Genomic DNA, 21,065 nt, shown 5'->3' with positions numbered 1-21,065 from the left:
CTTCCAAGGGGCATTTCAGAGCATGCGGGCCCCATTCCACCTAAAAAGAGCAAAACGCCGGAATGAGAACAAAGTGGAGCAAGAAACAAGAGCCTGAGATGGGAAAGACAGCCCTCGGAGCTCTGGACAGGACAGGGACAAGTGAGAGCAGAGCGTGCAGCAGAGGTGGAGTTATAGGGCAGCACACAGGCACCCCCACTTGCTGTTGGGCTGGGAGGAACACCAGATGCAAAGATGCAAGCTGGGACTGGGTTCAGAGGCTTCCCTGTGGGCCCACCAGGTCCACAGAACAAAGGCTCTAGAACCAAGGACAGAGTCAGGAAACAAAGGTCAAGGGCAGAGCAGAGACAGGCTATCAGTGGCCACCGGCAAGGCCAAGAGACAGAGATGTATGTCAGGGCTGGGCCAAGGGAAGTGTGGCCAGCCAGGTTTCATGCAGCTGAAAACATGGATGGGCCAGGTTCGGGTAGGGGTGCTCACACGGCCTACAGCAGAGGCCACAGGCGGCTCCAACCCAGCTCAGCACCGACAGAGGTGCAGGTGGCCGTGTGTTTCCTCTCTAGCAATAAGGAAAGTGAGGCCCGTGACCCACAAGTACCCCGCCTCACAGCATGGACCCTGCGCTGCTTGCATGTGGCACGCAACACACATTCCCTCCGGCACTCTCACAACGTGAAGGGCTGAATGACAAAACTAGCATTCCATCCATCTAAAGCCACCAGGAAACCCAGGAGGCCCCCCAGGGGTGCAGCACCAAACACATTCCCACTCTCTGCCCAAAACCTGCCCACACCCCACAACGGAGCAGGGCCACCTGGAAAATGTGCCCCCGGCCACACCGAGTCCCAGCAAGACTGGGGAACAGACTCCCAGGAGCCCTCTTGAGGAGCTCAGGCAGGAAACGCCTGATGACCGACTGGCCTCTAGGTCTCAAAGAGCCTCTGCCTTCCACCGGGGCCACAGAGTTTGTCACTTCCACTCCAGGCGGGATGACTGGGGCAAGGTGCTTCCCCAGAGATGGGACCAAGGTGCGGCCAGTGAATGTCCAGAGCTGAAGCCCAGACAGCGCCTCGGGCAGCTTCTGGAGGCTGGGCAGAGCTGACACGGGGCAGTCAGAAACCCCACTGAGCCTGTGTCCCTCTGAGTCAGCAGACACATATCCAGTCCAAGACACATACTGCCGGCCGCTCCTACCTGCCCAAGCAGGCGCCCTAGCAACAGCCACCCATGCCTGGGCCCCGGACTCCTTTTATTCTTTGAACCACATGTATGAAGAGAGGCTTCAACACATCTCCTTGCAGGAGCCCACACAGTGGGCCAAGTCTTCCCGGGCTTTCCTGGATTCTAAGGCTGTCCGTGACTATTTCCCTTTAACCAGACTTTTCTGCTTCTGTCAACAATAAAAAATGAGAGACACTTCACCGTGGAGAAAAGATGTAATCCTAGTAGGTGGTAAACAGAAAAGTGTCTCACCCACCATTGGCCGCACCTTCACCACCAACAGCTCCCCTTTCAGCAGCCTCTGTCCCTGCCCCAGCCCCGCCATCCAGACTACTCGGTGGCCAGCACCTTCACAGCTGACAGAGAGACCTCCCAATGGCGTGGCCCTCCATCAGTACACACAAGGCACATTTAAACGGCAGCCCTTTTTATTTTTGATAGTTTCGCTTCCTCTCATTTCCTCAGCTTGCACTAACCCTAATACTCAAAGTGGAACAAACCACAGTGTCCTACAAAGTGAGAGTAAAAGGGGCCTCCATGAAACAAAACTGCAAAACACTTCTTTCCCTCCCACAAGACTTAAAAATTACCACTGAGGGAGTACAAGGGAGAACTAGGCTTCCAGGGAAATAAAATCCTAGTTTCGACAGGACTTGTTTGGAGTTCACCTGTTTCGCCCAACGCACACTAATGAGCAGGTGGATAAAAACGAAGCCAAGTGCATCAAAGGAAATGCGAGATCACCCGGCACGATGCACCTGCAAGTTTCGTCACGCACAGGGCACCCAGCCCTTTGCCTGCAGGTCTGACGGGCCCATGGCGAAACTGCTCCGCCCGCTGAGCACAATTTCCTCTTGCCCGGGAGCCTCAGTCAGACTTCCTGACCCTCCAGAGGAGAAAAGGAAACTGGGGCACAGCACAGCTCTGAAGACTTCCCAGGAGAGGTAGGGGCTCAGGAGGCTCTCGAAGGGATGTGCCTGGTACCAGGAGCTGCAGCGCCAGGGCCGCTGCTTCATGGTGGTTTCATTCATTCGCTTCCCAGGACTTCAGCTGGCTGCGTCAGACAATTGCTCACCATCGCTCAGGGCAAATCTCTCCAGATAAAGCCAGTGGTGCTATTGCCAAACTGCAGAAATGCTCTGCCCCAACAGCATGAACAGCATCTTCCTTGTCCCTTGCCAACACATGCCCAGCTGGGTGGTGGAAGGATCAGCTTTTCTAAGCCTTTGGGAAATCTTTTTATACCGTAGGAGGAAGGGGGAAAAGAAAACTTCTCTCCTTCTGAATGTGAATCTTGGAAACATCCTAATAAACAGCACCTCCCCATGCCCACCAACTTAACTCCATTGAAATGGGTCCCAACCCATGCACACAGCCTGCGGGGCCAGGACAGCAAGCCTGCCTGTCCTCCCTATTTAAGCACAATCTAGGCCCCTCGCCTTGGAGGGAGAAACAGGAAGCCTGGGAACCAACAAACAAGCACCACGCTGCTCACAAAAAAAGGAAAGTGGCTGCGGACACAGCCCCATACCCCTACCGAGAAGGCCACTGACCAGAGGGGATCAGTCAGGGAACACCGGCCAGCAGGCACTGCTGTACCCTGGGAGGCAGCTGGCACAGCAGGGACCCAACAAGCTCTGCCTGCCTGTAGGCCCCTGGGTAGTCACACTGGCTCCCAGACTGTGGTCAAGGCAACCTTCTGACGTTGCTGGCTCCCAACTTCTGTGCAGCCATGGGGAGGGGAGGGCAGGGCAGAGCGTGGAGGGCAACTCCCAGATGAGGCTGAAGGAGCCGCTGGGGGATGCCAGGAGACCTCAGGAAGGCAGGTGGCTGCCTGGGCAGAGGTGGCCAACACACCTCTCCAGAGGTCAGCCCCCCACCCAGGCAGCACCCACACAATGGGCAGGGCTGGCAGAGCCACTGTGGAGCAACAATGGGACCACATTTTGTCATACCAATCTGCGCTCCTGACCTCAGGCTTTCAGCAGAACTCATGCCAAAAGCTTAAAAACCCAACCTTCAATCTAACCATCTCACGCCACCAATCTCTACCAGAATGATCAACATCACAAATGCACGACACCTCGAGGATCGCAGACCGATGACACGTGGGTCCCCAGGACCCCTTGGGTTGGCCCAGCCTGCACTGACCTCTGCTGGGGCAATTAAACTGTGAGCCATAATCACAGCCCCTTTGGGTGCCCCCCCACACAGAGCCCAAGGAAAATGAAAGCCTAAATTCAAACAAAAACTTCTATGTGAAAGGCAGCATTACTCACAAAAGCCAAAAGCGGCCATTCAATGGAGTGTTACTCAGCCATAAAAAGGTACAGTGGTTCAGGCCTATAATCCCAACAATGGGAAGCTGAGGCAGGAGGACTGCAAGTTTGAGCCCAGTCTGGGCAACTCAGAGATACCCTTTTATATAGAAGGCAACTCAATACAAAAGCCCTAGGTTCAAAGTGCTCAATGCAAGAAGCCAGGTGCAAAAGGCCACGTACCATGTGTTTCTATCTACTTAAAAAGTCCAAGCCAACCCAGACAACGAGCACAGAGCAGGCCTGTGTGGTGGGCAGGGCCGTGTGCGTTCTGGCACAGGCAGCGCGAGGTTGTACCCCTGGGGACACTCGTGTGACCGAAGCACAACAGCTGTCCGTGCGGATGGCAGAGGGCTGGGAGTGCTTCCTGACACGCTTCAGAACAGCCCTCCGACAGCAAGCCCAGACACCCAGCAGGGCTGCAGGATGCAGCGAGTGCAGCCACACACGGCGCAGCGCTCCCCACACTCACAGCCCGCAGCAAGGAAGGATAGACAGGAGCCTCCTTCAGACGCACGCTGGGGGCCCTGCTCCTGAAGAGGCGAGCACTGCTCTGAACAAGTCACCACAACCGAGAAGGAGCAGAGAGGCTGCCCGCAAGCCCGAGGCCTTGGACGGCAGCTCGCGCCTCCCAAAAACACTGGCCCACAGCTTCCTGGCCTCAGCCACTCAGGCCTCACCTCTTCAGGGAAACTCAATCCACCTTTCCTCCTCACAGGCACTAAAGTGCAAAAGAAAAGCAAGGCAGAGGCTGGTACGGGCAGGAGTGGACACGGGCAGCTCTGAGGATGCCAGGCTCTGCGCCTCACACGGACTTGAGAAACAGAACCCACACCTCTGAACAACATCGGAGTTCAGGCCATGAGCCTTCTCTTGTTAGGGCTGGCTCCAAACACTGTGCTTTCCAACAGAACCGGAGGGACACCTGCGCGAAGGGCTTCGCTGTGGCTCCATGGGCACCACCGCCCTCTGGTGGCAACACAGGGCACTCAGCACGCCACAGCAGTGGAAAAGGAACCATGTCCTGTGGGGTCAACAAATCCCACTACTACGTGACTCCAACACAGAATCACAGGCAGCCAGTGTCTGTAGCCCAGGAAGCACTGCTGCCCCCACTCCCAGTGCGGTCCCCAAGGTGCTCACCAGGGCTTGTAGCATCCCATCCATGGCAATGACCCCATTGATGGCATGGAAGGAAGAGCAGGACAAGGTGCTGAGGCTCCAGTCCAAGAAGCTGGCCATCTTCCTCTGCTTGACATCAGGGCGTGTGATAAATCTGTGGAAGAGGCAGACACACAAGACACAGCAAGGGCTCAGCAAGGCTTGACACCCAGTGCCCACCAGCCCCGGATGTGGCACTCAGACATCCTCCCTGTCGTGCAGAGCCCTCACGTAGCCTGTACGCCCACACAGCCCCCTTCGCTGACTCCTGCTCACTCAGCCCCACCAGGATCTCAGGCCCCAGGCACCCATTCCCACCAGCCAGCACCAGTCTGCCTCTCGACCCTTCCTCCTCCCCTGCATCCTTAACCTCAGGATGCACGTCCCCAGCAGCTGGCCCAGCACGTACCTTCAGCCCCAAGTCCTCTCTCACCACCACTGCTCCCCCCAGCTGCCACACAGCCCTGTCTCCTTATGCTCGACGGCCCAGCTGAGGAGGTACAGAGAGCAAACCCCCAGCCCTCAGCCAGAGTGGGCATGGCCAGCTCTCACACTGAGTGACTAGAGCCTGCCCCTGCCCTGGGCTTCACCCAGAGAAAGAGCAAACCCGCAATGAGAGACATCAGGAAGGACCAGCAGGCAAGCAGGCGCGGGAAGGGCCCCTCCGAGAGGGCAGAGCCTGTCCGAGGCCTGCGACAGGCAGGCTGAGCGAGGAGACAGTCAGCTGCAGCTGGCGGGCCACAGCCTCCCCCATCGCTGGGCCATCCCTTGTCGCTCTGCCCACCCACAGCTCCCGCCCGTGCCTGCCCACCAGCGGGCTTCGGCAGGGCCAGCTCCACACTCTGGGTGGCCAACCCTCTCGGAGCACCAAGTCCAACCACGACATGATGCTCAGTAGAAAGTGGGCACACGCTGGGCTGCTGGATGCCCTGCTGGCATGCACCGCCGGAACGCTCGCAACAGACTCACTGCCAGGCAGGAAACACCCACACCCCCGTGCCCATCCTGAAGGACAGCTGGGTGCTCGGCACCCCCTTTTCCAAACATCTCAGTTGGATTCCTGCTGGGCCTGGCTGGTCCTCGTGTCCACTCAAGGCGCAGGGACCCAGTGGGCCCTGAAGCGCCTGTGCAGCCGTGTCCCCTGTAGCACCCCAGGCCGTGGCTTGTGGAGGCTCTTGGGCACTGCACCTCACTGCCCCTCCCGCATGTGAAGTTGTACAGAGCCACCACCATGCCCTAAAAGAGCCCCACATCTCCTGTTAAGTCACAAAAGCAAACAGGCTCTACTGTTGTCTTCTCTGCTCCCAAAGGTTGCTCCCACATCTGGATACCCCCGACGGTCAGCTGAGAGCTGAACGTCCAGCTCCCATGCCCTCCTGAAGCACCCCTCAGTGGATCTAAAAGGAGCCGGGGGCTTCACCGTGTGCACCCCAAGGTGAGGACTGGAACCCTACGCACCATTTCCATTCCCACGGCACAACCAGTGTAAGCAACCAGAGGCGGCTCCGACTGCGGCCTGACCCGGGTCCCCAAGATGGACACAGGGGCACTCTCCACAGGTACCGCCCTGAAGGGGGCCAGAGCCTGAACCCAGACCCAGGCCCAATCCCAGCAGCCAGTCAGCCACAAGCACCCCTGTAACCAACCGCCCTACCCTCCACTCCCCCTGGAGAGCCCTCAGGGTGCAGCTCCAGCACCCTCTGCACCCAGCCTCGCCTCCAGTCTCACCCACGCACCCAACCCTGCCCCTGTACCAAGCACCCTCTCGGCCTCCCCTTTCGTACCAGCCTCACCTGTGGACCCATGATGCCCCTGAACCTGCACCCCCAGGAACTGGGCCTCCCCCTGCCCCAGCCTACCAGCCGCAGAGGCCACATGCTCTTATCTGACTGAACTCTGGTCCTGAGGAAAATCACAAAAGGGGCATTTCCAAGTGAGAAGGGAACTTAAGGCTGCTCTGCAGCGAGTGGGTTATTGGTATTTTTCTTATTAAAAAAAAAAAGAACAGTAAAAGGTCCAAAAATACAAATAAGCAAAGCGGACACATTGCAAAGATGCACACAGGCGGGGCCGTCCACGCGAGGGTCCCGACTCCTAGACTGCTTCCCGTTCAGCCACGCTCACAGTAGACATGGGCCGCATTCACAGCTCCACCTACCTACACACGCTAGGGGATGGCCCGAGACGGCAGCCTCTCAGAGGGAAACGCCTCCCCAGCACACAGGCACCACTGTCCCTGTGCTCTGCTCAGGGCCCACAATGCAGCTCAGCACCAGCAGCACAGGTCTGACCAGCATCATGAGCTGTGTCCGGAGAGACAGAAAACAGAAAATGTTCCTAACATCATGCTAGAGCCAGGCACGGTGGTGCACACCTGTCATTCCCAGCACTCTGGGAGGCTGAGGCAGGAAGATCAGTGTGAGTTCAAGATCAGCCTGGGCTACAGAATGAGTTCAAAGCCAGTCTGAACTACACAGTGAGACCCTGTATCCTGTACCAGAGGAAATTCCAAGTGGAATTATTCTACATTAAAACACTCAAGCACAGGGTGAGAAAAGTGACTACTTGTTAAAGTTTCTTCAAAGCTGGTAACTTTTGAGCTTAAAAGTAAAAAACAATTAGTAAAAGAAGAATGACTGGTTTGACTTAAAACTTTTAGTCCAAACCTGGAGTAAAATGCCAGTAATCACCTGGGAATCTCATGCTGTAGGGAAGGGAGACTCTGTACCCTGAACCAGGAGTCATAGCACAGGGGCACACAATGCCCAAAATGGAAGACACGCAGAAGCAGGGGCCAGGGATTTAGCTCAGCGGTTCTGCCGCCTCTGCACCGTCACAAGAGCAACGACCTGAGTTCGATCCCTGGTCCCAAAAACAAAACAAAACAACAACAAAAAAAAAAACACAGAAGCAGCATGTGCGACCCAGGGAGACTCTGAAGCAAACCAGACATGCTCCGCCCAGGGGGCAGGGCCTCTTCCCTGGCCCGCAGGGAGCCTGGCGGGGCTGAGCTCTGTACCAACAACACCTGGCAAGCAGAAGTCACGCCTGTGCCCCAAGACATCTGCCTCAAAGGGAAGGTCTGCAAGAGACAGCCAGAGCTCAAAACAGACTCACAGAGGAGGACACGGCCACACGCCATACACACACACAAGACGCACAGGCCACTGAATCAGCAGCCACTGGAGCCAACAAAAATGCCAAGTGCCACTTCTAAGACAAAACGTGCACATCTATTTCAGGAACAGCACAGAAAGAGGACAAAGCACAGCACACACGTATGTTAGTATCACAAATGTTAAGTTTTTCCCTGCTCCATCTTTTCTACATGGAGCATACTTTGCTTCTCTGCTGCTGCTTTTCCCCCTGAAATGCAGACTTGCTCTGCCGCTGGGCTGAACTCTGGGGCTTCAGACAGGGCACTGACTACAGGGTTGTACCACATCACCCTGCATGCTTTTCATCACTACAACAAGAATAAAGGTGTTGTCAGGCACAGTGATGAACACCTGTCATCCCAGCACTTAGGAGGCTGAGGCAGGATCCCCATGAGTTCAAGGTCAGCCTGGGCTACACAATTAGACCCTGTCTCAACAAACAGAAAAGGGGGGGGAGGAAGGGGGGGCGGGAGAGAGAGAGAGAGAGAGAGAGAGAGAGAGAGAGAGAGAGAGGGAGAGAGAGAAAAAAGAAAAGACTGTTTACCTACTGTAGGGTACCTACCAGACCACACTCCTTTCTAAGCATCTCTGTCACACTATCTAGAGTCAGAGGAAGCACCCAGGGTTAAAGTGCAGCTAACAAAGGAGGAAGTCAGGGTCAGGGCAGCAGAGGAAGAGCAGCAGAGACCCAGGAATGGAGAAACAGCAGTGCTCAACAGCACAGGCACTTGGCCCGCTCCTCACCCCCAACCTGAAGACAAATTTGAGGCACAGGTAGATCCAAAGCCACACACCCCTGAGGCTCTCCCAGCAGCCACATCTGTCCACTCTAATACACAGGACGTACCCGGCCACACCACACATGCAGTCCATGGCCAGCAGGAGCCCTCCACGTGCCAGGCTGAGACCAGCTCCACCAGAGCAAGTCTGCTCAGCACAGCACCAGGTGGCACTGGAGCTGCATCCCCGCCACCTGCTGTCCCAGCGCCACTCTGCCCTAAGACACAGGTGAATACACACACGCATGGGTCTGGCCTTCCAGTCAACACAGCCCAGAGTCAAAGTCATCACCAGTCTGCCATGCTCATGACTGTGGGCCCCAGTAATAACAATAAAAACAAGCCAGGCACAGCAGCGCATGCCCATAATTCCAGCACTCGGAGAAGCTGAGGCAGGATGATCCCAAGTTCCAGCCAGCCTGGGCAACTTAGTGCCTTAGCAAGACACTGTTTCAAAATCTCAAAAAAGGTCTTGGGACATAGCTCAAGATGTAAAAAAAAAAAAAAAAAAAAAAAAAAAAAAAAAAAAAAGACGTAGTTTTTCACTTAACCAAGTTCGTAGACATCTGCAAGGTCACACCATTGGTAAATACGGAAAAGAAGACTTTTTCAACTTGTTCAGTCTGTGCAGGAATTGTGTCCCAAGCCCCTGGGACTCTCGCTCCACTGTGTCAGTCACACTGGTTTAAAGTTTAGGAGGGTCTGCATGCACCAAAGGTCGGCAGCCCCACCCCACCCCACATGGTGGGAAAAGGTGGGTGGCAGGGTGGAGGGTGCAGCACTCTCCACAGACAGGATACAGATGTGGACACAAATGCACAGGCGCTCACACCTATAAAGAGAAATCCGTCATGGCAGCGGGTATAACAATCCCCAATTTGAAACTATACTACAAAGCACTGTGATAAAAACAGCATGGTATTGGCAAAGAAACAGACCTGAGGATCAGTGGAACAGACTGGAAGACACAAAAATGTACTCAGCTACATCTTTTTTTTTTTTTTTTTTTTTTTTGGTTTTTTGAGACAGGTTCTCACTATGTAGTTGAGACTGACCTGGAACTCACTATGTAGCTCAGGCTAGTCTCAAACTCACAGCGCTTCTCCTGCCTCAGCCTCCCGAGTGCTGGGATTACAGGCATGCACCACCACGCCCAGCTAGCTACCTCATTTTGACAAAGGAGATGACCATCCTCACTAGAGGAAAGATAGCCTCTTTAATAAATGCTGTTGGAAAAACTGGATTTCAACTTGCCAAAGATTAAAACTAGACCCTTATCTTTCACCATGCACTAAACTAAAATCCAAGTGGATTCAAGATCTAAATATTAAAAAAGAAACACTAAACTTGCTGGAAGATAAGTTAGGCAGAACTCTTGAAGACACTGGCATAGGAGAAGACTTTATGAACAAATCCTCAGTAGCATGGGAATTAGCAGAAAGAATCAACAACTGGGATCTCATCTTATTAAAAAGCTTCTTATTAAAAAACTCAATGAGAAAAAAAAAAAGAGAGAGAGAAGTCTGTTGTCACCTGAGCCCTGGCTGAGCCAGGAGCCGCCATGCAGGATTCTTCTTGCAGAGGAGCCATCCCAGGGGAGGCCTAGATGGCCAGGACCCGGGATCCAACCTCCAGCCCAGCCCCTGCTCTAGCCGAGGTGCTGCAGGACCCCTCCGCAAGCTCCCACTCCCCACACAGCAAGAGCCTCACACACAGCACACGGGGGGACCCAGGAAGGAGCCATCTGTCCACGCTGACACGTGGGGACCGGAGATGCTCATTCCACACCCCGAAGTGAGGGATGCTCAGTAGTCTGTCTTCTCAGTCAAAACCATCACAAGGTTATACGACCAACTTTCAATGGTCACCAACATAGCTGGAGAAAAAATGCCAGACTTTCTAACTAACTTAAGCATATATGTATTTAAAATCATGTGTCATACCAGGCACAGCGCCATTTTCTGAAATCCTAGAAATAAGTAGCCAAGGCAGGAGGTTTACAAGTTTTGAGTCCAGCCTGGGAACTTAACAATTTAGCAAGACCCCACCTCTCAAAATAAAAAATAAAATACAGCTCAGTGTGAAGACACTGGTTCAATCCCCAAGACCAGCAAAGAAAGAAAGAAAGAAAAAGCCAGGAATAGAGAGGAGGGAAGCGGAAAGGAGGGGGCCACCTGTCACATATAACATTGACTTCCCACATCTCAGGAAAGGCTCGCACAGCTGCCCATCCCCAGCTGTGCCCACAGGTGCACAGAACATCTGGAGATCTTTATGCCAACCACAGGGCCTAGGATGCTCCTGAGCTCACAGATTACACTGTGACTGCTTCTGAGCCACTCTCAAAGGCCGGGGATGCCACAACTCCAAGAGGATCATATGCACGACCCCTATGGCACCAGGAGACCCCCTCAACCCCACACAAGCACCAGGCAGCTCTGAGGGTGGTTTCAGAGCCTCATCAAGCCTCACGCTTCCTGGAACACAGCAAGCACACCTGAGAAGCCCCTGCTCCAGTCACATGACCCCAACACATCCCAGGGCCCCACAGGACTTACTTGGACACCAGGACAGCAGCCGCATCACGAGCTTTGTCACTGACCAGCAAGTAGGACTATGAGAAATTTGACAGGTTTCAATTACCATTCTTATCTTTATTTTCTAGGTTTTCTATAATGATTGCGTATTACTTGTACAATATTAAAAGTCAAATATAAAACAATCCCTTAAATTTTTTACTGTTACCCCTAAATTTCTCACAATGCTCACATTTTCTCTTTAACACAGAACTTGCATTATCTATAAAGAAATGTTTGCTAACATAAGCCTGATGTCAATTTCAAAAAGAGCTTAGGTGGAATTTTCTCTCACTGAAAAACAACACCCGCAGTTGAAGAAATTGATAAACAACCAAAAGTTTACCTAATTAGACTCTGACTTCAGGACAGCATTAACCCAATGAGGACATAACCAGCCCCTGGTCAGACATGTGGCCACACCCACCTCTGCTATCTGCAGAACACGGTCCATGATGGGCATCTGTGCCTGCCCAGGCTGGGTCCCCAGGTTCCCATCAAAGCGTGAAAGATCAAAAGGGATCAGGCAGGTCACAGAGAGCCACAGCAAAAGCATGTAGCGGGTCTCCCATGTCTGAGAAGCCAAGACACAAAATGAAAGGAGAGAAATGACCGCCACACTCCCAGACAGTCCTGCTGTCCTCCCAAGCCCACTCAGCATCACAAACGCCAACCAGCCCCAAGCCAGAGAGCAGATGTCTACCAGCCCTGCCCCACATCCCTCCTGCATCCCACCATGCGCACCTACCCCAGTCTCACCTAACTCAGCAAACAAAAGAAACATCAAAGTGAGCACAGGAAACCCACATCAACATAGTGGTTGCTCTTCACTGACACCTTTCAATGTGCAAATCAGTCTTCTGAAAAAGGGTAAACCAGCCCAACACGACGGGGCATACCTGGGATCCCAGCTCCTCAGAAGGCTGAGGCAGGAGGATCACAAGTCTGAGGGCAGCCTGAGCAACTTAGCAAGTTTAATCCCCAGTGCCACAAAAAGAAAAATATGACCTTATTTTCAGGAATCAACAAACCAAGAGGCCATGGGGGCCCCAGAAGAAAAAGGAAAGAAGGGCGTCCGGCACAGAGGAGAGCAAGGAAAGGCCCAGGAGTTGTCCATGATGTTCAGAACAGTCATGACGGGGCAATGCATGAGTCACACAGTCAACAGCTCTGCTTTTCTGCGTGCATACTGTACAGCAGGACCCACAGGAGGGCCGCTGGCATCCAGGAGCTTGGACTTAGCAGGAATGGGCCACGTCCCGGCTCCTGACGGTGACTCACTGGACAGACTTCTAGTGTCCCCTGTGGTGTGTGCCAAGCACCTGCCTTCCTTCTGGAATCTGCAGTCTCCACCAGCCAGGCCAGGTGCCTATGTGAGCTGCCCGGGGAAAACAAGGGCACTGGTCTCAAGACCATCTGGGGAACGAGGGCCTGTGCGATCCAGCCAGGTGAGCATCGACTCTGCCCCTGCTGAGTGTGCTCTGTGTCCTTGCCGTCACACACCACGGCCCACGGAGGACTGTGATGTGTCCTGCGGGTCTTCCCAGGCAATCACAGTGGACCTGCATGGTCCTGGGGATCTGGCACAGGCACATTTCAATTTAAAGGCTATATTTTTTTCTCTATAAAGGACTATTTTAAAGAAGAATAATTTAAAGCAACATGTGTAGAAAGTACAGGGGAAAATGAGATGAAACTGAAGGGGACATGGAATTGCCAGCAAGGAGTGGAGTCAGCAGAGCTGCGGCTCACCTCATGGTCTGTGGGGTTCTGCTCTGAGATCATATTTAACACAGGCTGCACATCAGCTACTTCGTGAGGAAATAAACGAAGAAATATTTTATGTCCTCGAACCTACCAAATAAAAAGACAATGAATCACTACACAGTTAGAAAATACAGACAGCAGCAAAGGTATCTTTTCCCTTTCTCATCAAAAGCCACCACCTCTGCGCCAGTGATGGGAGACAATGTGTCATTTTTCAGTGAGTCCAAAGGAGCCACAAGAAAGCAACTTTGACTTCCCAAATAATTTCATCCATTAATATGTTCTGTCCCTATGTGGCTAGCCAACCTTACAAGTGGCTCATCAGACATACACATAGGTCTACAGCCAAAGCACAATGAACACACCCGATCTCATCTGATCTCAGAAACTAAATCAGTCCTGGTTAATACGTGGATGGAAGAAATACAGATAGGGTACAAACTAAAGCTGGTGCCTCTACCTTGTTCACGACCGCCCTTTGACATTTGCCTCACAAACCTCACAGGCCCCCAGATTCATTACGCTCTGTAAAGTGTCCACAGTGTCCCCTCTCAGCCAAGGCCTTTCCCTGCAGCTCAGCCAGAGCACTGTGCGGCTGCATGAGGAGGCAGCCGAGTCCCTCCCACAATCAGGGTGGACACACCAGCGTGGGCCAACGCCAGGCATCCCCAGGCATCCCCAGGGGCCTGCCGGGAAGCAAGACATCAGCACCGTGCCAGCTTCCTCAGGACGTGCAGTGGACAGCTGCCCCAGGAAATCCATCCACATAGGAAATCAAGAACCACTCCATTCCACCAAGCTCTTCTGCTTTTTCTTTGTAAGAAAGTTCCTTTCTGCTAAATGACCCTCTTGATCACTAAGACTTGAGCCCCCAACATGTGGTTAAAGAAAAGAGAGCATGGAAACTCAAAGTCATGTCTAGGAACCGTGCTTCCTGAGAATAGCACTTTGGAGAGCAGCTTCTGGGCCAAGTACATTACAAAAGCATCTACAGTGCCACACTGTTACCTTGGTGATGATGTACAGAAATTTAAAAGCCAGATGTACGAGGGTGTCTGGAGAGGTCTTATCTTGCACCATGTCCAACAACAAGTTCATCATCCACTCTAGGGAACAACAGATAGCAAATATCAAACATTAATATGATACTGAAACAAAGTACCAAAATAAAAGTTTATGTAGAAATGCCTGAAGCCTACATAACCAAGTAACAATACAACAAAGGAGAAATGCCGGGCGTGGTGGCGCACGCCTGTAATCCCACCACTCAGGAGGCTGAGGCAGGAGGATCGCTGTGAGTTTGAGACCAGCCTGGGCTACATAGTGAGTTCCAGGGCAATCTTAACTACACAGTGAGACCCTGTCTCAAAAAATAAAACAAAACAAAACAACAAAGGAGAAATGCATGTTCATCTCATTCATGTCACTACACATCCACTCATACTCTCAAATGTAGAAGAAAAAGCATCTCTAGCCCATATTTGAGACCATACTTTACAAAAGACACCTGCCACAGCTGCTATGATTTACCAATGTAATAACTCTGAAAGAAAAGAAATAGGATTTCTGCTTTCAGTCGTAAATGAGTGGCTGACCTAGAATTTGCCCTATCCTACATCAATGGTTAGAAAACTAAATAAAATACACACAGCTATAATCTTCAGACACACAACAGGTAGTATATGTGTGCGTGCCCCAAAGCAGGACAAACAACCAACCGAACCGCAGTGCCGCCCTGCCATCTGCAGGGAGGCCGGGATGGAACTCGGTGAAGGAAGGGGCCACGCAGGGCACAGCAATGCCAACAGAGCAAAGAGATGGTGTCCAGGGGCAAAGTCAGCTGAACAGAGCAGGGCGAGGGTCCAGTGAGGAAGCCACATGGAACACCAGCTCTGCAGATCATCGGGGAGGTGCGGGAGGCCTGGCTGAGTCCCCCGGGGCAGAGTAGTATAAATGCTACAAATATGCTTAAGAGTATCAAAGAAAACACGAATAATAGGAGGCAAGAGATAGAAAATACTAAAAAGAAAAAAAAGCAGAGAGCTGGGGGTGTAGCTCAGTGGCAGAGCACTACTTAGCATGTATGAAGCTTAGCACCACAGGGGAAAAAAAGGAACCTTGGAAACAGGGAACAATCTAGTTCTAAAGTGAAAGTTTAAGTAAAGGAGATTAACAGCTGACTGCACACTGCAGAAGAAAAGATCAGCAAACCTGAAGACATTTCAACACAAAAGAGAAAAAAAAGACAAAAAAAATCAAAATGTATAGTAATATCCATGTAATCAGAGTCCCAGAAGATTAATAAGGCAAGGGCAGAGAAGTTACGGAGAAACAGCCAAAACTTTTCATTCCTTCTTCTTTTGACACAGTTTTACTACTTCCCTAGGCTAGCCTTGAACTTGAGATCCTCCCTGCCTCAGCCTCCGGAATAGATGGGATTATAAGCATGCACCAACCATAAACTTCTAAATTCCATTAATCCAAAAGGTTCAACAAACTCCAAGCAAGATAACTGAAAAGAAAAGCACGCCATGGGACATCACAATCAATTGGTGAAATCAGTAATAAAAGGAAAATTCTAAAAGCAGCCAAAGGAAAAAAAGTACATACTACATTATGCATATAGCTACACTATACTATAAGTAGACAGAAACCAAGATAAGAATAAGCACAAAATTCATCAGAGATAATACAAGTTAAAGGACAGGATGTTGTCCAACATCCTTTAAAATTCTGAAAGAAAAAATTATAACCTAAAATTCCATATCCAGCAACCTATCTTTGAAAACCAAAAGTGAAAAAAAAAAAAAAGCTGAAAAACTTCTATACCAGATAGTAAGTTCTTCAAGCGAGTAGAAAATTTTAATCTCTAGAACAAAGCTGTAAATGGCAAATATATAGAAAAATATTAAAGACTTTTTCTCATTTTTACTTTCTTTATTCCACCTTATACCCACCCTGTGATTGCCCACTGGATCAAGGTTACCTAAGCAACTATATTTGTAATCTTATTAGTTGACTATAGTTTTGTCCCACCTTATACCTGCCTCACATTTTGCTCTATAAAACTCCCTTGAGAAGTGGGGGTCCATGAGTAACCCACCTTCCGGGCCCCCTTCTGTCTCTCTTAGGCAGAAACTTTCTCTCAATAAACATTTCCTACTCTTAACTTCTATTGTTCCTAGAATTCATTTTTCCAAACTTGACATAGGAGACATCAAGCAGATTGGGAGTTATAATAGAGTGGATCGTCAAGTTATGACCAGACTGACATAAAAACAACTTGGTCTATTGTGGGAGCCTAACTGAACCAGAGTTACAGGATAACTAATGATTGATTGTGAATTGTTGGGTGGCTGCTTTGAAGTAGCTGGGAGGCTAGATGGAAACTGTAGTGAACACAGAGACCCAACATAAATCACACCACTCCTTGCTTGCCTGTAGTGGAATGTTCTGAACTTTGTAATCTAAGTTGAAAATGGAAAAATGGATAATCAATCTGCTGATCATTAGTACGTGACGGTCAAGTATATGCCTGATGACCACTAGCTCAGATTAACTGATTCTTTGCCTTTGTCCTCTCTCTGTAAGTTTTAAGTATAAACCCCCCCCCTTCAGCCCTATATAAAATGGCCTCTGTTTCTGAGCTAGCCGCCCTTCTTGAGCTACTTGGCTTAGGAGGTGCCGTCTGGCCAGACTAATAAAGGTCTATTAGCCAACTTGCCTGGTGTGTTCCTTCCTGGGTGACTCTCGCTATCGGACAAGCTCCTGGAGCCTCGCTGAGCTACTGAGCCCAGCATCGTGAAGGCCTCTTGGCTGTTCACGCTCCAGGAGTAAAAGTGAGACACAAGTCTTACACTATGACTGGAATTTTGGGTGGTTTTTTGGGGTTTTTTTTTTTTTTTGTACCAGGAATTGAACTCCGCCCTCGCGCTATTGAGGCAGGCAGTGGAACCACTGAGCCAAATCCCGGGCCCTGGAATTTTGGTTTTAACTTAAGACCAAAGTCTTGAGTTATGACCCAAATGCCAGCCACGTGTACTTCCAGGTGGTTTCAAACACAGATTTAACCCTTAAAGAGCTCTAGAAGGAACATTACCTGTGTGGGATTAAATGAGAAATCCTGGACCAATGTCTAAGGACTCTGAGATCTGCCTAGAAGAAAGTGTAGCCTAAAATTATACAGGAGAGACACTGAAGGGTGTGCAGAGGAACCTGAGCCTTCAACTGACCAACTTGAGTTACAACTAACACTCACAAATATATTGAGCTGTGGCCCCCTTAGGTTATCAAAATTGTCTTAAATTTTTATGCCTTATGTCTTGAGTTTTTGTCAACTGCAGATGCCTCTTTTATGCATTGTCCTTCATTAAATAATGATAAATTTAAGTTGAGAACATGAGAAGATAAGTCCCATCACATTTTATTCCTGTGTTCTAAATGTTGCATTTGGACTTAGTTACTGAATTTACTAGCATTCCTTGTTTGACTCGTTAGACAACAGCACTAGGGAAAAAGTAGTGTTACAGCACCCCCTAGTAGACAAAAATTCTGTAAACGGGTTTATGAAATCTAGTTTATATCTTAAAAATATAGCTGGGCGTGGTGGTGCACACCTGTAATCCCAGCACTTGGGAGGCTGAGGCAGGAGGACTGCTGTGAGTTCGAGACCAGCCTGGGCTACACAGTGAGTTCTATGTCAGTCTCAACTCCATAGTGAGACCCTGTCTCAAAAAAACCAAAAAAAAAAAGGGCCGGGGATTTAGCTCATTGGTTCCGGCACCTGCCTTGCAAGCAGAAGGATCCAAGTTCAATCCCCAGAACCAAACAAAAAAAAAAAGAAAAAGAAAGGAAGAAATATACATGCCTATTAATAAAACACAGGACTTTTTCTGTCAGTTAATAAAGTCAATAGGCAGGCAGCCATTCTTAAGACTTGAGGAATAGGTTTCAATGAGACACTCTGGTTCAATCCTTCTCTATATGAGAAAATGTTGAGCCTGTCCTGCCTCAGTTTCCTCTCAGGTCTGATCCTCCTCTGGTGAGGAGGCAGCCTTAGCTCCTGAGATTCCCCATTCTCGCTCTTCCATGCTGAGAGTGACAATTCGTGAGCAAGCTGTCTCCATAACTCATCAGTGAAAAAAAAGACTCCTTCTGCTGATCTCCTTTCTGATCTTTCTCTGCCATTATGTATTCGTCTTTTTAAAGGCATGTAAGATTAGAGAGAAAGAAACCTTTCCCCCACCCAACAACTAAGAAGCTTTAAGTCGAGCCCACAGATAATGACTGTTTGCTAATCCCAAAGAGAAGGAAGTCCTCTTAGATGACGATGGACATGTACCCCATCTCTGGGTGACATGAAACACCGGAATTTTGCCCATCCAGAAGAGCACACATGAAAGGGATATCCCTGCTTAGTGTTACAGGCAACAGTCTTCCTCCTCAGGAGACTGAAGCTGAGACCCCACGGAAGGAACCAGCTTCTGGGTGAGACTAGAAGGAGCTATTTCCTAAGCACAACATTTAAGGGATCAAAACACATTTAGTTTAAGGGAGAGTCCCCAACCTCCTGGCTCTCGCTCCCCTTCTGGATCTGGCTCTCATCATTTATTTGTATAGAGGAGGAAAATACTTTAACTAATAAGCTGTAGACCAGATAGACAGCTAGATTCCTTTCAAGAGACAGATCTCTGGTTGCCTGGCTCAGTAAAAGCTGAGAGGACAACTGCGAGGTCATGGCCAGGGTTGTTCTCGGACAGATATCAAGAAGTCCCTCCGTGGAAGCTGGGTCCTGACAGCACAACCGGGTAAACAGCAGAAAAATCATTTATTTATCATCCCCCTTGCACTCCTCAGGACCTTTCTCTCTGCTAGTAAATTGGGGGAGGGGGGAAACTAAGTTTTTTTTCCAGCTCACTGAGTTAACCTTAAAATTCCTTGATTAGCTTAAACTACCTTCTAGTTAGACCACCCCTCCCTTCAGGAAGTCAAGCTGACTCAGCTTGCAACAAATGTTTGCCTTTCATGGAGAATAGCAATCAGTGGTCAACTTACATGTGTGCTTTGTGTATGTTACCAGTAAAAAACGGATTTAGTCAGGCTTTCCCTTTCACGTGGACGTAGAAAACTGATAAAACCCTTTTACTATAACATGTAAACTGTGCTTGCTAGATGATGAGTATAAATTTAACCTGTAAGCTTCACATAAAGAAATTTTAGATTACATGTCAAATAAAGTTTAGGCTTGCATTGCGCTTAAGATTGCCTAGGTGGTTAGGTAGATAAAAGGGATGTCTTAGAGGCTTCTCTGCCCTAGGGCCAAGGGCACGATTTCTCCAAGCCATTTTACTTATCTCTTAGAGGTAATCTCTTTTACAGGCTAAGGAGCACTCCAACGATTTCCAACCCGCTCTTTGATATTTTGGCACTCAAAGAATTAGAAAACAACACTTTAGATCACTTGATTTTTGGTTTGCTAATAATGCTTTAAAACATGACTATTACATCTAAAATCAATTATAACCCCTGCTGGAGAAAAACAGGAGCACCCAAAGAAGACAGGGTTCACATTAGGTAGGTGCAGCCCTAACTATCTTCTGGTCACTCTCCAGATAGCAGCCACTTGCCTGGGAGCTGAGTAATCTTGGGGATCCCTTGATATAGAAACCAAGTAGAAATTAAAAGGGAGCTGGGCATGGTGGCACACACTTGCAATCCCAGCAGTCAGGAGGCTGAAGCAGGAGGACTGTCATGAGCTCAAGGCCAGCCCAGGCTACACAGTGAGCTTGAGGCCAGCAGACCCTGTCTCAAAAAACCAAAAACAAAACAAAGCAAAACAAAAAAAAAGAAATTAAAAGGAATGCCAATTTTTTTGTTGCAGATGGGAAACTCAATGTCAAAACCTCTTACTCCTAGGGAATGTATTCTTAAGCACTAGATTAAACCCTCACATATTGAAAAAGAGCTGTTTTAATATTTTTCTGTATCTGTACATGGACTGCCTACCCCCTAGAGCCAAAATGGAATGCAGAGAGAAGTACTGACTATGATTCTATTTCACAACTAGAACTGTACTGGACTGGAGGGAAAATGGTCAGAATTACCTTGTTTGGATTTTCTTTGCATTGAGACATAATTTCTATTGGTGTCTGAAATATATTTATAAGCCACATGGGACTACCTGTATCCATTATGTCCGTTCCTCTCAGTGACCTAAGAGAGATCAAACAATATCTAGGAAAGTTTTCAGACAACCCTAATATGTTTACTGAGGTCTTTAGAGGACTTACTCATACCTATATGAAATAGATGGGAAAGGTGTAATGTTACTCGTAAATCAAACATAGACTTCTAATGAGAGACAAGCAGCATTACAAGTCTCTATTACATTTGAGGAAGAGTATTATTTTAATTTTGTAAGATCAGAAACAAGCAGCCAGAGGAATACCTGGTTCCTACTGGAGACTAAGCACTACCTACGCTTTACCCCTCGGGTCTCCCAACCAAACAGGAGATTAGAACAGGAGACATTTTCAGACATGTATTCTTTTTTTTTTTTATAGCAGGCAGTGGAACCACGGAGCTAATTCCCCGGCCCTCAGACATGTATTCTTGAAGGTCTAACAAAGACAAGGACTAAGCTCTCCAGTTATTTTAAATTGTCAATTACTTATCAGGAGAAAGATGAGAGCCCCTCTGCCTACTTAGATCATTTATTGGAGGCTTTGATGAAACGTACATCCCTGTCTCCTGATTCAGTGGAAGAACAGATTATTCTTAAAGATAAGTTTATTAGGGCCAAGGATTTAGCTCAGTGGTGCCTCACCAGCATCCCAAGCACAAGGTCCTGAGTTCAATCAGGTACTGCAAATAAATAAATAAATAAAATAAAAGGATAGGTTTACTACCTAGTCAGCCCCAGATATTAGAAAAAGGCTAAAAAGATGGCTTTTGCTTCAAAAATTCATTTTAAATTTTAGTGAAAACGGCCTCCTTGGGCTCAGAGGCACCGTGCCTGCCTGGCAAGTGCAAGGTCCTGGATTCAATCCCCAATACCAAAAAAAAAAAAAAAAAAAAAACTTCGAA

At 49.3% G+C, this 21,065-nt stretch overlaps 1 protein-coding gene across 1 annotated transcript in view; it reads right to left on the bottom strand.

Annotated features, from left to right (window-relative positions):
* Tbcd (tubulin folding cofactor D) overlaps positions 1 to 21,065 on the bottom strand; it is a 149,408-nt gene that overhangs the window by 101,981 nt on the left and 26,362 nt on the right. The window contains exons 3-7 of the mRNA XM_010618701.3: positions 13,989 to 14,086; positions 12,966 to 13,067; positions 11,641 to 11,787; positions 11,196 to 11,251; positions 4,683 to 4,815 (exon numbers count right to left, since the gene is read on the bottom strand). Coding sequence (XP_010617003.1) covers positions 4,683 to 4,815; positions 11,196 to 11,251; positions 11,641 to 11,787; positions 12,966 to 13,067; positions 13,989 to 14,086 — 536 coding nt within the window. The remainder of the gene's footprint in view (positions 1 to 4,682; positions 4,816 to 11,195; positions 11,252 to 11,640; positions 11,788 to 12,965; positions 13,068 to 13,988; positions 14,087 to 21,065) is intronic.

This window comes from Fukomys damarensis, unplaced genomic scaffold, assembly GCF_012274545.1.
Source record: "Fukomys damarensis isolate Sample0158 unplaced genomic scaffold, DMR_v1.0_HiC HiC_scaffold_23, whole genome shotgun sequence".
Lineage (NCBI taxonomy): Eukaryota > Metazoa > Chordata > Mammalia > Rodentia > Bathyergidae > Fukomys > Fukomys damarensis.
Note: the sequence above shows the minus strand (reverse complement) of the source record. Positions and strands in the feature narration are given on the sequence as shown.